Source organism: Merops nubicus, unplaced genomic scaffold, assembly GCF_000691845.1.
Source record: "Merops nubicus isolate BGI_N331 unplaced genomic scaffold, ASM69184v1 scaffold5629, whole genome shotgun sequence".
Classification (NCBI taxonomy): Eukaryota; Metazoa; Chordata; class Aves; order Coraciiformes; family Meropidae; genus Merops; species Merops nubicus.
In genome coordinates, this window is record NW_008628905.1 from 36,935 (window position 1) to 50,766 (window position 13,832).

The 13,832-nt window shown below is 41.7% G+C and overlaps 1 protein-coding gene across 1 annotated transcript in view; it reads right to left on the reverse strand.

Annotated features, from left to right (window-relative positions):
- Positions 1-8,567: 8,567 nt before the first annotated feature.
- SOS1 (son of sevenless homolog 1 (Drosophila)) overlaps positions 8,568-13,832 on the reverse strand; it is a gene marked incomplete at its 5' end in the record, with an annotated part of 41,159 nt that continues 35,894 nt past the window's right edge. Inside the window, 5 exons of the mRNA XM_008946810.1 lie at positions 8,568-9,179; positions 10,385-10,503; positions 11,495-11,759; positions 11,916-12,032; positions 12,951-13,123. Of these exons, the coding sequence (XP_008945058.1) occupies positions 8,691-9,179; positions 10,385-10,503; positions 11,495-11,759; positions 11,916-12,032; positions 12,951-13,123 (1,163 nt within the window). The remainder of the gene's footprint in view (positions 9,180-10,384; positions 10,504-11,494; positions 11,760-11,915; positions 12,033-12,950; positions 13,124-13,832) is intronic.

The window sequence follows — 13,832 nt, forward strand, 5'->3', positions numbered from 1 at the left end:
AAGTCGACAGTGCCTCATGTTCAAAGCCACAAGCCCTCCTTCTTGTGCAAGGATGCTCTTCCTCCCAGAAAAAGGCCACAAACATGCCACCCCCCTCGCATCTCGACACGACAAGGATGCTGATGTATGACCCTCAGAGCCTCAGTAATGCAATTCGCTAAGACAGTAGGTTTTGTTAAAAAGAAAGTAAGATGAGAAACAGCCCTCTGGTGTGGTATCAGTGTCAAACCCCAGCAGCAAGAGCACCAAGGGCTGTGTGTTAGCTGAAGCTGGGGCATGCTGAGGGCAGTTTCAAGAGGAAATGTAGTTTGATCATCTGATTTTGGCAGGGTTGGGACTCTAGATGTGTCATAAAGAGCTGCTTCACCTGAAGAGGCTGTGAACAGTCTCCGTGGGGCCAACAGCAATGTCCCAGGGGAAATATGCATGGCTGTGAGATTAGGGGTTGGGGACTCCATCATCAGCGCAAGGGGGACTGAATCTGGTGACAAGAGAGGAGCACCCATCACGTTGCACGGCTCTCCTGGCAGTGCCAACAGTACTGGGAGGGCCCAGAGTAGGTGTCCTTGACTACAGTGGCTAATCCCACTGCAGAAACAGGGCCTATAGGTCTCCCATACCTGCATCTACCATCTGTTTTTCTTCCTTTGGTGAAGAGGTGTGTGGGAAACGGGTTATCCACCTAAGTCAGACAAAATCCATCCTCTATCTCAGTCAAAGCTTTCCCGACATTCCAAGAAAGTGCCCAAGCAAAACTCCAGAGATTCAAATCTTTTTCGCTGATGCCTGCCCCATAGATTTTACTGGACCCAAGATAGTTCCCCAAAATTTACTTCTCCTTATAAAGAGGAAAAAAAGTAAAATTTTGGAAACTAGTCTGGGAAGATTTTTTTTTAATTTAAGGTTTTGAATTACAAAACCTCTTTCCTTCTCTTACCCTCTCCCTCACATCCTCATTAAATCCCAAATTCCCTGGCCCTTCCCAATCAGAACTACTCCACACTGACCAGTCACCACATCACAAAGACAATTCCTAGGACTGCAGCTTTCAGGCAGCCAGTGCAGGGCCAGGATGGAAACATGGACGAGCCAGATACTTGTAACTGAAGCATCAGCAAAACCTCTTTGTTCTGCAGATGAATCAGCCACAGAGAGACCTGTTTGTCCATGGAACCCGAGTCCTATACGGATGAGTTTCCACTGTAATGCACTGATGCTGTGAAGGGCTCTCTCTGATGCTTGTGTCTTTGGTCCCATATATAACACCACTTCTGTGCTTCATAGAACAAAACTTTTGCCTCCCTCTTGCCAGGGAGATGCCAGCACAGTAACAGGACAAAGGGGAAAACCTACCTGCTAACATCTCCTGGGTGAGGAAATCCTTCCAAAGTGGCAGACCCTTGCTTGTGAAATGCACATGGATTTTGGCTTCTGCTTTATTGATTTAAGGCATGGTCAGAACTGATGGTTCTTTCTTTCTGATCCTGTACGAGTTCTTACTTCCAGGCCTCTGCTTAATTGTTTGAGATGTCCTTGTACCTGCTCAGAATCTGCAAATGTAAATAAAATGAATGTATGATGCTCAGCACCATATAGAAACACACAACCTCTTGCAGGATCCGATCCAACTTCACTTTTAGTGTACCTGTGTGCTGTTCTATGCCAAATAAATGTTGCTTTTAAATAACACCGTTGTCCCCTCTTGCATTGCATCAGCCATAAGGTTGTATCCATTAAAAGAGGAAACATGTTTCTCAGGTCCCTTTCTGAGGCAACATTACCTAGAAAATCCTCTTCCCCTCACACACAGTCATGTGAGAAGACTGTTTCCATACACCTGGTTCCAAGACTCTTACCCAGCACTCAGCTGATTTGCTCTCTAGGCTTCTGGTCAAAACCCTGTTGTTGGTTCAGCTCACTATGGCATTTCTTCAGCTCCTTCCTCTATCTCCTTTATTCCTGCTGCTGCTTCTGTTTCAGACACGAGCTTTCACAAAAAAATCCCACGAGCCTGCCCTAATAACATACACACCACTGTAATTTCACCTATCCACCTCTGTAAAGATTTAAATATCTTACTGTGTATCACAAACATAACAAGTTTAAAAATAAAATTAATTCCAGTTCTGACTATCAACACTATCTTACCTTGGTCACATCCTCAGCAGGTCCAAAACAATGACAACACAAACAGGGACAGCTCAGCCCATGATGTTCACACTTCTCCAGGCCATGTGGCACCTGCAGGCCTCACGTGTAGCATCCCTCCTACTGCTCTTCAGCCTCCTGCAGTATTGTGTTACTTAAGAACAGTCGTCTCAGAGATCAAAGTATGACAGCAGAGCTTTAGTCAAATCTTCTCAACACTTCATTCCTCTAAGCCAGCACAACTGAGGGTCCTTTAAGTCTACATAACTTAAGCACTTTCTCCTACTTTCTTTTTCCCCAGAGTTGCAAAGTACCCTGGCTTCCTCTAAGAGTTCTTAAAGAGTATTTTCACCTTGCTACAAGTCATGTCAATGTACAAGCACAAATATTCACTTAGAACAGGCTCCAAGGAATTTAGTTGCTTTTCCCAAACTCTACACAAAGTTGTTAGGGCCTCTTGCTCATGCATGAAGAGGAGAGGAGCTGGGGCATGCAAAGTACTGCTGTTGGCCAGTGTTTGGTTTTGAGGAGTGGTTTTTAGGCTTCGAGTGGATTAGGCTGCTGTGAATATTAAGCAGTTTCTACGTGTGAGAGGTTTTCATTTTTTCACTCTGTTCTTTGAGAGCAGATGTTTTGCCTATTGCCAGATACAAGAAATTAAACACAATGTCCCTTTATTAACTGTGATCTGATTCAACAAGGAGACACAATGTAGGCTCTTAAATGAAATTACCTGCCTAAAAAATTCATACAGTAAAATTCAAGACACAGTATTCACTCATAGAGTGCAGATCCTTTGACATAAGTTGTAAAAAAAATCTGCAGAGCTGGAGTAACACCCACAGTGAATAATTCTGTGGCAGAGAACAACACAGTTAAAAGATGTGATTTTCAGTCCCCTGCTGTACACACATTTTGCTTACTTGTCTTCTACTCCACGTGGTACTCACAAGCTACTGCATTTAGTATGTTACTATCCTGAGCAAAACTTACATCTGTAGCAGACTCATGATTGTCCTTAATGTAAAGCACACAGTATTTAAGCTTAAGAAAGCCAGTCTCAGACTACAAGGACTTTCAGGGTGTCTCACATATTCAGAAGGGTACACCACTGTGATACACAAGGCTTTTAAAAAGAATTATTATTTTTTAGAACATATTTTTTAATGCCAGAAGGTAACAGCCAACAGTTTTCACTTAAATGCCATCTGAATACCACAGCAGACACAGAATACAAAGATCACCTACAGTTAGTTTACCACGCACAGGTCATCACTGTGCCAGCTAGAGCTTACCACTGCTCTTTCGCCAGTTTGTTCCCCTTCTTTTCATAACTGGACTGATGGAACTTTTTACATTTACTCATTTTGGCAAGTAGTCATGACATCAAACAAAGGCATATGTACACACGTACTGGAACAAGCTTACTGGAACCTATAATTTGTTCTTTTCACAAATAAAAAAAGGGTTATTCTAAAGTCAATTCTAAGAAATTTGTCCAAAGCAATTCCAGCAATACGCACCCTGGTCATCTACCTTCACCTACCCCTCTTTTTAACAATATTACAGATGTTCCTCGAGAAGAAGTATGCTTGGCAGCTACTACAATTGTCATGCATCTGGCAAATTATTATTTTTTTAATTTCTCCCTTTTAACTTTTCAACCACTTCATGCAGTTTTCAACAAATTTCACGTGTATTGGCTAGAAAGTAAAAAAAAAGGTGACTTACTCTTTACTTTGTTTGCCTTATAGTGATGCAGCAGTTGGCTACTTAACACGCTATTGTCCACCAAAGACAAAAGGGAAATTTGCTCACGGTTGACAGAAAGATGCACTTAAGGGTGTTTGTTTTTTTTTAAAAAAAAAAAAAAAGGAAAATAAGGCACGGCATTTACAAAGTAAGCTAAAAGCACTTTTGGTTTTACAGCTATACTGGGCCATGGGTTTCTCTCCATAATGAATAAGAGCCAAAAAACCTTCAGCCCATGCATCATCTAGGTTTTGAAATGACACTTCAGCAATTAATAAAGGGCATTTTGAGATGTGGGTGACGTAAGAATTTGCAAACTTTTAATATCATCTTAAAACAGTCCTTTTGCACAAGTCCCTCCTTACTGACGGGAAAAGGAGAAAGTCAAGGAGGGACTTTTACAGACTGCAGCTAATTGTACATTTCACAGCAGCAAAGTATTAAGAAGCATTTTTTTGAACTCTCAAAATCTGTAAGACAAACATTCATGGAACTAGGGGCTCTTTCTAGTTGAGCTTAAATTGCATCAATTCTTAGGAATACCGGTAGAAGAGGCTGCCTCTGTAAAATGCCACACTAGGTTGAGAAAATAGCCAAAAAGAAGGGAACAGATGCTTATTATAATGCACTGGTGTCACCACACAGCCTGCTGCAAGCTTGTTCCAGCACCTCTTCAGGCTGTAAAGAAACTTCTTTGTACCTAACACAGTAAAACCTCCTCCCTGGAGCACAATAATCTACTCTCTTCAACAGTGTAACCTCCAGGGACATTATGAAGCTTGAATCAGACCAAATTCAATAGAAAGCCTAATTTAAGATACACGTAGAAGAAACATAATGAAACATCCTGTGATGCCAATCTAAATCTCAAAGGATATAAATCCAGTGCATTAACATAAACATTCTGAAAACAGATCTCTCCCTCCCCGATTTAAGAGGGGTGTATTAGAGAAATAGGTTAGCCCATGTTGGAGATGGCTTCTTGAGGATGGAGCACACAAATGCTTCCAACAGGACTGATCCTGAAGCAGGATAATGTTCTCCAGACAGTTAGAGAAAAACTTTGCAGAGGCTGCTGAATGTCACGAGAACAGCACAGAGCTCAGGATCACCAGGCAGCACCGTGGCTGACGTTCCACACAGCATGCTGAACAGAAATAAAGGCATGGCAGTTGCAAAAGCATAGAACAGTTTGGGTTGGAAGGGACCTTTAAAGAACACCTGGTCCAATCCTCCTGCAATGAGCAGAGACACCTTCCACTAGATCAGGTTGCTCATAGCCCTGTCCCACCTGACCTTGAATGTTTGTTTCTAGGGATGGGGCAACTACCACCTCTCTGGACAACCTGTTCCAGTGTTTCATCACCCCCACTCTAAAAAATATCTTCCTTATATCTAATCTAAATCTATCTCTTTCAGTTTAAAACCATTACCTGTTGTCATATTTCTACAGGCCCTACTAAAAAGTTTGCCCCCATCTTTCTTACAAGCCCCATTTAAGTATCAAAAAGCCACAATAAGGTCTCCCTGAAGCCTTCTCTTCTCCAGGCTAAACAACCCCAACTCTCTAGTCTTTCCTCACAGGAGAGGTATTCCAGCCCTCTGATCTTTTTTATGTCCCTTCTCTGGACCCACTCCAACAGGTCCATGTCTTTCCCGTGCCAAGGACTCCAAAGCTGGACATGGTACTCCAGGCAAGGTCTCACCAGAGCAGAGGGGCACAATCACCTCCCTTTGACCTGCTGGCCATGCTTCTTTTGACACAGACCAGGATACAGTTGCCTTCCGGGCTGTGAACACACACAGCTGGCTCATGTCCAGCTTTTCATGTACCTGTAGCCTCCAAGTCCTCCTCCACAAGGCTGCTCTCCATCCTTCCATCTCCCAGCCTGCATTGGTCCCAGGGACTGCCCCAGTCCAGGTGCAGGACCTTGCACTTGGAATCTTAGTACTTCCAAATTCTCACAGGGCTTTTCTGAGCTAACACACAACACTGACACTCTGGAAGAAAATGAACAATCCCTGGTTACGCTCCACTGTTGCACTAGACTACATATGAGGAAACCTTGAGGTGAAACAGCACAAATTAAGTACTGCCCCAAGTTCTGCTGCCTTCTATTACCCTGCACACACAGTCTGCAGTTGCTTAGGCTGACTTTTAGCCATGCATCAGCCCTGGAGTAACACAGCAACCCACAGAGCCTCCACACAAGCATGTTTCCTTGTTTCGTCTTCCTAGACCACACCAGATCATCCAGGGTCACATTACCAAGGAGACAGATAGCATCATTAAAATTATTTCAATTTTTATGTGAAAAGTATTGTCACGAATGTAAACGTGGTCCAAATAAGAAGTCACTCAAAATTAAATAATTATTAATGCAAAATGAATGCTTCGAATTTGTACTCAGAACTCATATTCTAAATGCAACAGGTTTGATTTTCATCCTGTCTTTCCTGTTTGCTGCTGAGCCAACACCATGATTTCTGCACTGTATTACTGGCCCATTCTGCTGGGCTCCAAATTGCATTTAAGACAGTCTTGCATGGCAGCCATTATCACACGTTGCCCAACTACCTCACCAGTAAAGCACTTTCACCCTTAACCACAAAGATGCAAAAAAGCATTCTCCATCTTGTAAAAGGAAAGACAGGCCTCCTGGTATTCAAGAAACCTGTTCATTAGCATGATCCATGTGAGGTCTCTCCTTCCAGCTGAGCAACCTAACTACCAGATCATTCCTTCAGCCTGGTCTGCCCCAGCTGCAAAACAGAACAGACAAGAGCACCTAGAAGTGGAGATACAGATCAGAAAGTCTAAATTTATGTTTTGCATTGCAATCCACTAATAAGATAATAATTTAGATGATATTGCCAACAGTATGCCCATCATGTTGTTTACATCCAAAGAATCGATAACCTAAATTACATCTCCTGTAGCTTGCAGGGCTTTATAAAGTTCTCATATAATGTTCTCCTCTGAAGCCAAAATTTAGAGATCTTCACTTTCTTGTTCTTTTGCCAGGAAAACGTTTCAAACCAGTAATGCTGAAGACATGAATGGCACTGCAGAAAGTATTAAAAAAGCATCATCATTTGACTAACACCACCTCTAATGACAGAGCTTTCTAAGAGGCTGAAATGTGTTCTTCTTCCAAAGTGGAAAAGTGACACAGTTTTACTTTAATGAGCCACATTAACTGAAGGTGAGGTACTGTATGCTTCTCATACACATTGTAGTGGAGATTATCGAGCTTCTTTTCTTCAGTAACTGCCATGCATTACTGTGACAGCATTGCCTAGAGCTGAAGAGCAGCACACAAGTTTATGGATAGTGCATGTCAAGATGCTTACACACAACGGAACACATACTGGTATATTTTGGACACAGAAAGCTATTGTAAAGATTAATATGTTTGAATTTTTCTAACAATTGTAGTATTTGTACAGGAGGCGTGAAACGTTTTATAACCTATAAAAATTCACTTTGGGAGAAACCCAGCTTCTCAGACATTGTTAAATTATTACTTTGCAACACATGCCAAAACCGACTTCTCTTTAGACTCTCATCACTAAAATACATACACTGAACTAGGAAAAATACATACTACAACGTGTGCTTTTCTCCCCTTCAGGGCTCAACTGAAAAACCGAGTTGTACACTTGTCCGTGTAATAATTTAACGTATGTCAGCCAAACATATATCTATCTTTATTTCAATTAAATTAAAAACAATCTGCAAGTATATTTATGCAATGTTCACTATATACACATGATTTATGCAACCGCAAGGCAATTCTATGTATGCTCATTAGCCTATTGTTAGTAAAACATGACAATAGCTATGGAAGTTGACCAGTGAGTGCTCCTTTTCACAAGTGACTGTTTTCACGGCATGACTGAAAAAGAATAGCTACTAGCCATGAAATGGATTATCAGTAAATCTTAAAAAGGATGTGACACAACCTAATACAGATTAACAGTCTTCTAAATGCAGTAGTATATTGACTTCAGATGATAGTGCTGCTTTTTAAAACAAAATTGCTGTCATCTTAATGATGTAAGACTTTAATCTGCTCTAAAGAAAGCAATAATTAGACATTATGCTTCCTGGCAAAAATTTATTTTTGAACTGGCACCATAATATTTCAGAAAATAATAATAAAGTACCTCTTTGGTGAAGCCTAGGTACACCCTACTATTCATTGTAACAACTTGTAAACAGGACCGTAATACAGTGCTTTGCCTTAATTCTAGCTTGGTTAGGTACCACAGATCTTCCTCACAGTCCGCCTCATAATTTTAGGAAGGTATTTTAAAGCAGGGAGTAAAGCAAAGGAAAATTAAGGAGGCTATAAAGTTCCCTGTTTGAGATTTTAAAAAAGTGCATAATGTTGTTTTCATTCGAAAAACTGTGCCACTGTATGGAACTGATGGGTACAAGACTGTTTTCCTTCCTGTACTGGACATTACTGATCATGACACAAACAGTCTCTGCTCATTGGCCAAAGAAGTCTGTCTCTCAAGTCTGTTTTCTGGTACAATCAGTCGTCCCATTACTCTAGACCAACGTCCTGCATGCTAAAACAAGAACAGCAAGTTCACCGGTTTTGCCACCAGAACGTCCGTTTCTGCGATTCCGTTTCTGTACATTGCATTTCCCATCTACTGGAGAGTTTTTAGTGTTTGGCATACACATCCCAGCTCCTTGGCACCACCAGGGTCAGTGCATCCATTGCCAGCAACAGACGTAGCACCAGGAAGACGCGACTCCCGGCGCGAGCGCCGCTTCAGGAGGAGTGGGCGTTCTCCAGCAAGGGCGGCCCGTCCCGATGCATCGATGGGTGTGTGTGCTCCCTTTTGTAAGTTTTTGGAGGAAGCTTTGGGATATGTTGAGAAGTGCTTTGTCGCGGAGGAACGGGTGGTCCAGCAACAGAATGGAGGTCCACGTCCTGTGGTATCAAAGGCGGTGATGGAAGATGCCTCCGTGCTACATGTGGAGAAGGTGTCTGAGGGGGAGTAAACGGAGATGGACTGTTTGGGAAAAAGGTGTTACCAAGTTCACTTTTTCTCCCCAGTGGTGGAGGCTGGAGGTGTAGTGGTGAGCTAGAGAAAACATCTGGAGTTCGCACAGGTTCTCGTGGTGGTAACACAGGAGGGCTTTCAGGGGGGTCAGAGATGCAGGTCCGGTCAGACACTGAGTACCTTGGTGAATACACTTTGGAGGTCGGTTGCCTAGGAGGGATTGCTGGTGGGCTGTCCAGGTGTGCAGAAGTAATCTGAGGTACAGAAACATTTAATTCAGTAAAACTTTAGAGTGGCGGTATAAAACAGGACCCTGCTGTGAAATGAAAGCAGAGCTCTTGCCCTGCAGGCTGCTCTCATCCAGTTAAAAAGGAGGCACAGCAAGCAGGTGCAGAATGAAGATGGGGAGTCAGGAAGCAAAAGGAGTGGTGGTGCCTAAAAAATATGTTTCTCAGAGTGATGTGGACAGGAAAGACAGAGATGAGATGCACAGGGAGAGAGCAAGGGTATATCACTATGTGAGTTGACAGCCAAGGATGGAAGGAATGAAGATGCAGAAAGAATGGCAAAAGCAAAGAATGGTCAAAGCAATTGAAATTTGCTTTTTCTTTCAAAGCAAAGAATTATTTAAATGAACATTTCCCAAGCTGCAGACCACAGTGACAGGGTATCCAACACCCTATCCTGTATATGATGTTTTCAAAGACATTTTGGTAGGAGGATGATGTGCTAAACTCTGCTGGTTGACAGCGTAATGACCTCTAGTCTGAAAACAACTTGCCACATACAAGCCCTCTTCAAAGACACATATGCTCCAAAATAATTTTGAGTGGGATTTTCAAATACACCCAGTCCTTGGAAGTCACAAACCAGGTCTCACTGAAATTGAGAGGCATTTGACATTGTCAGCAAGAAATGCTGGATTAGACTCAAAATGCCAGACAAATGCAAAAGGAAAATGTGGCAATGGCTCAAGCAGGCAAGCAGGACAGGTGATCAACAAGGGAAAGCAAGCAACGAGCACCACAGCATCAGGGTCAAATATTCTAACAAACCTTTAGAAAGGACTGAGGCGTGTACATCACTTCCAATCATTACTGTTCTTCAGTTATTTAACCCCACTCACAACATCCCAAATGACACTCTGGGGCAATTATCACAGATGGAAACATCTACCTGAAGCCTCAATTTCTCACAGGCAGTGTGAGGGGCTAAGCAGAGTGGATCAATATACAAGAGACATTTCTATCCCTAAATTTAGGTCCCACTTGTTAATTTTCATTAGTTTGGGATCAGGACATAGTGAGGCAAAGATGTGAAGGCTTGAAATACAAGGCTGCTCACTATCTCACATACAGTTCCTTAAAAATACATGTACTGTCTTTAAGAGTTACTTTTCTGTGATACTCTGCCCTCTGCTCCCAGAAAAAAATGCCCTGTTTTTTTTTTCCTAACTTACTTTTGATGGGGAGGATTCAGCTGGGGCAGACTCTGGTCGTCTTCGTGGAGGAACTGGAGGGGGAACGTGAGCTTCATCTGAATTTTTGGTAAAGTTTATGGATGACACAGAAGCAGATCCTAGTGGACATAAAAAAAACCCCAATCCCAATAATAATGAACTTCTGTTCAACTCGGTACATTTCCTTTATTGCTGCTTTTAAAGGTGTAATAAATAATAAAGAAATTGCTCATAAAAAGCAGCATGAATCAAGGTATTAAAGAAAGTGAAATAACCCTCTAATTTGCAGCTTCCATACAAATTGCTTGTCTGAGCTGCAATCATCTACTGCCATCAGTTCCCTCATATTAAGTAATGTCTGAGATCAAAACCACACCACAAATATGTTCTCATATCACAACAGCACTAAAACAACATCCTGAACCTCCAGTTGATGGGCCAGCCCAACAGTGGAAAACTATCTTCTGAAGAGGTATTCCAGAGACCTGGACACTCAGTAATGCCACTGCTCTGCTAAGCAACTTCACCTCTTGTCTCAACCAGCAGAACACAAGACTAACCTTGTCCTTCCTTTGAAATATAAAATATGAACTTCCTTGTATGTTGGTGAAGACAGAAGAAAAACAGGTGTGGATTTAAGGCAGGGGTATACTGACTTAAAGTTCTGCAGGAAAAGCATCAATGTGCACTGAAACCATCTCGGAATGGCAGACAGCAGAACAAGGGATCCACAAAATACTAGTTTTTATTCTCATTGTTCACCATCCAACAGATACTCACCAAACACATTCACCACATATATACATATGTGGGAGAAAATTCCACAAATGTTGTTTGGGACATATATGGGCACTAGAGATTATCTCTGCCTTCTGTTTTGACAGTTTTTCCAAAGACATGTAATACTTTTTATGTAACACACCTAATTCTGTTCAATGTCTCCCTTTACAATAAACACGTGGAATAAAACACACTGCAAATTTTTTTTGCTGCCAGGAGAAAAAAGCAACTACTTCTATAGTCACTTTAGAAGGCTAAAGATGACTTCACATGTTTCATACCACAAAATCTAATGCTCACATCCTTGGTAGACTATCTGTTAGCACCTACTTGCATGAAAAGGACTGGAAGGATCAGAGTCAAAGACACTGCAGGCATCTGTAGTGCTTGAAGTAGCAGAAGCAGGGGGAGGGGTCAAAGGTGTCCGTGGAGAGTTCGGTGCAGATGCTGTAGCTTCAGTCTCACTCTCTGGGATGCGGCTGTAACTGATTTTCCTTGGCTCCTGCTGCAGGGGTGTAGGATGTCTCATGGTACCTGGCCTTGGATTAGAGGGACGAACGCCTGGGGACTTGAGAGGATAGCTGTATTTTTTGGGCTGAAATGACAAAAAAAGATAACATCAAACAAAATTGAAAGTCCAGAAGACCACCTAAATGTAGCTTTGTATTTATGAAGTTAGAGATCTAAAATGACTTCTGCTTTCTATGAAAGACGAAGATAAACATTTCTTGAAAAAAAAAAAGATACTAACAAATCTTGGTGGAGGCTTGACATTTCGTGGCTCTATCTCTAGTGACTTGTTGAACAGATAATCTGTAAATTCTGTCTCCATGCTGTTTCCCATTGGATTCAGGTTTTCAAAAAATCTCTGAAACACAAGAAGGTAGAAAACTTGTTTGTTTCTACTGCGCAAATAATCCCAACTGTTCCAGAGAAGAGAGAAAATGGAGTCAGCATTAATGATAGATTTTGAAGTTATTAAATGTGTTTCTTGCCAGCCCTTCAATGGGCATTTGCTACTGCTATGCTTGGCCTGAAAAACAACTCTGCAAGTACCCCAAATACTTCCTACAGTGAAAAAACCAGACCAGGTTAGCCCAAACACCTTCAGGAGAAGCTGTATGTAGTCCATCTTTACACTGATGCAGGGAAGACTGCTTTCACAATGCATTCTGTCAAACCTCAATGAAAACAAATAGCAAAAGAAAACATTGAAGAATCTCTTAAGACTATCTGTCCTATGACTCTGTGAAAGTCTCTAGCTCAGAACATATTTGTGAAAAAAATAAAGGGTGGAGGGAAAAGGGGGTGGAGGGAAAAGGGGGTGGAGGGAAAAGGGGGTGGAGGGAAAAGGAGGGAGGACTGCTTAGAAAATACCACAGATTAACAAGAACAAATGTCATGAGAAAGAAGAATGTGAGCATCACTGTCACCACATAAAGTAAAAGCCACGAGCTATCAGGTAAATCTGGAAACATAAAGGCAGCGTAACACAGAATGAAAAAAAACAGCTGGGCTTACTGGACAAATAAATATATCTGAGTGAAGGACAGTGAAAATCTGGTAGTTTCTGTTTCTGCCTAACACTGATCAGCAATAAGATCTACCTTCCAACACCTGATTAGCTGGGGAAAAAACAACACCACCCAAACCCATCAAACTGCAAATCATTTTGCTTTTTGCCCTTTCTTACAGGGAGAGGCAAGAGAGATTTTATGACAGGTCTGCTGCTCATCTTTGATTCAGTCTGAGTGAACCTACATGAATTCAAAAGAGTGCCACTTACCCTGATGTCAAATTCTACTCTTAAACAATATGGCTGGTTCTGGTACTGCTGTATCTCTCCTGTTATTTCAGCTACCTTTCTTCTCTTGCTGAAGTTTATAAGTTCTTTCCCATGCCGCTTTAGAAATTCAGGGTTGCCTTCTTCTGTTTTCAGAATGTTTGTTAAGTAAATCCCTAAAGAGCACACAGAAGAGGTTATCAACAAAACAAGGAGGAAGTCACATGACTGGAGCACAAAAATTCTTAATTTGATTTGTGTACTCTATTTAGAAAAATTCTCTGTTAGGGTTAATGCCTTTTTTTTTCACTGAAAATCTCAAAGTCTATGCATCTTTCTATTACTTAAGAAGCTCACACAACTGAACAACACTAGCATTTTGCAAGATGAGAGTACACTGAACTCAAGTGCTTTCTCTCAACAGTTCTGCCTCAGTTTAGCTCTACTCCATTACAGAACCCAGCTAAGCTCCAAAAAAATATTTTTAGGTTTTATTTTTCTGTTCCACTCTCCACTTGTGGCTTCGTAATTTGTGCATCAAATCATGTGAAATTAGAAAGAAGATGGTGCTCTCAACTCCACAGGTAATATATCTGGAACTCTTACTATGACTCTTCTAAGTGTAACTTGAGAGAAATAACTGAAGCTATTCATGTGCAATCCTTCTAACCTCTACTCATCTCTGAAGCAGGACAGAAAGTTTCTTAGTTGATCTTATCTTCCTTTGCAGAGCTCTGGAGTATATCTTTCCCCAATCTGTAAAAGGCCAAAAAAGCCATCAACACTATTTTCTCTCAGTCTTGGCCTGAAGCCTATGCTGACAAGTGTAATGTCCAGAGGTGGAACTGGTGTGCAGCAAACATCCAAGCAGCTTGCTAAAGAACA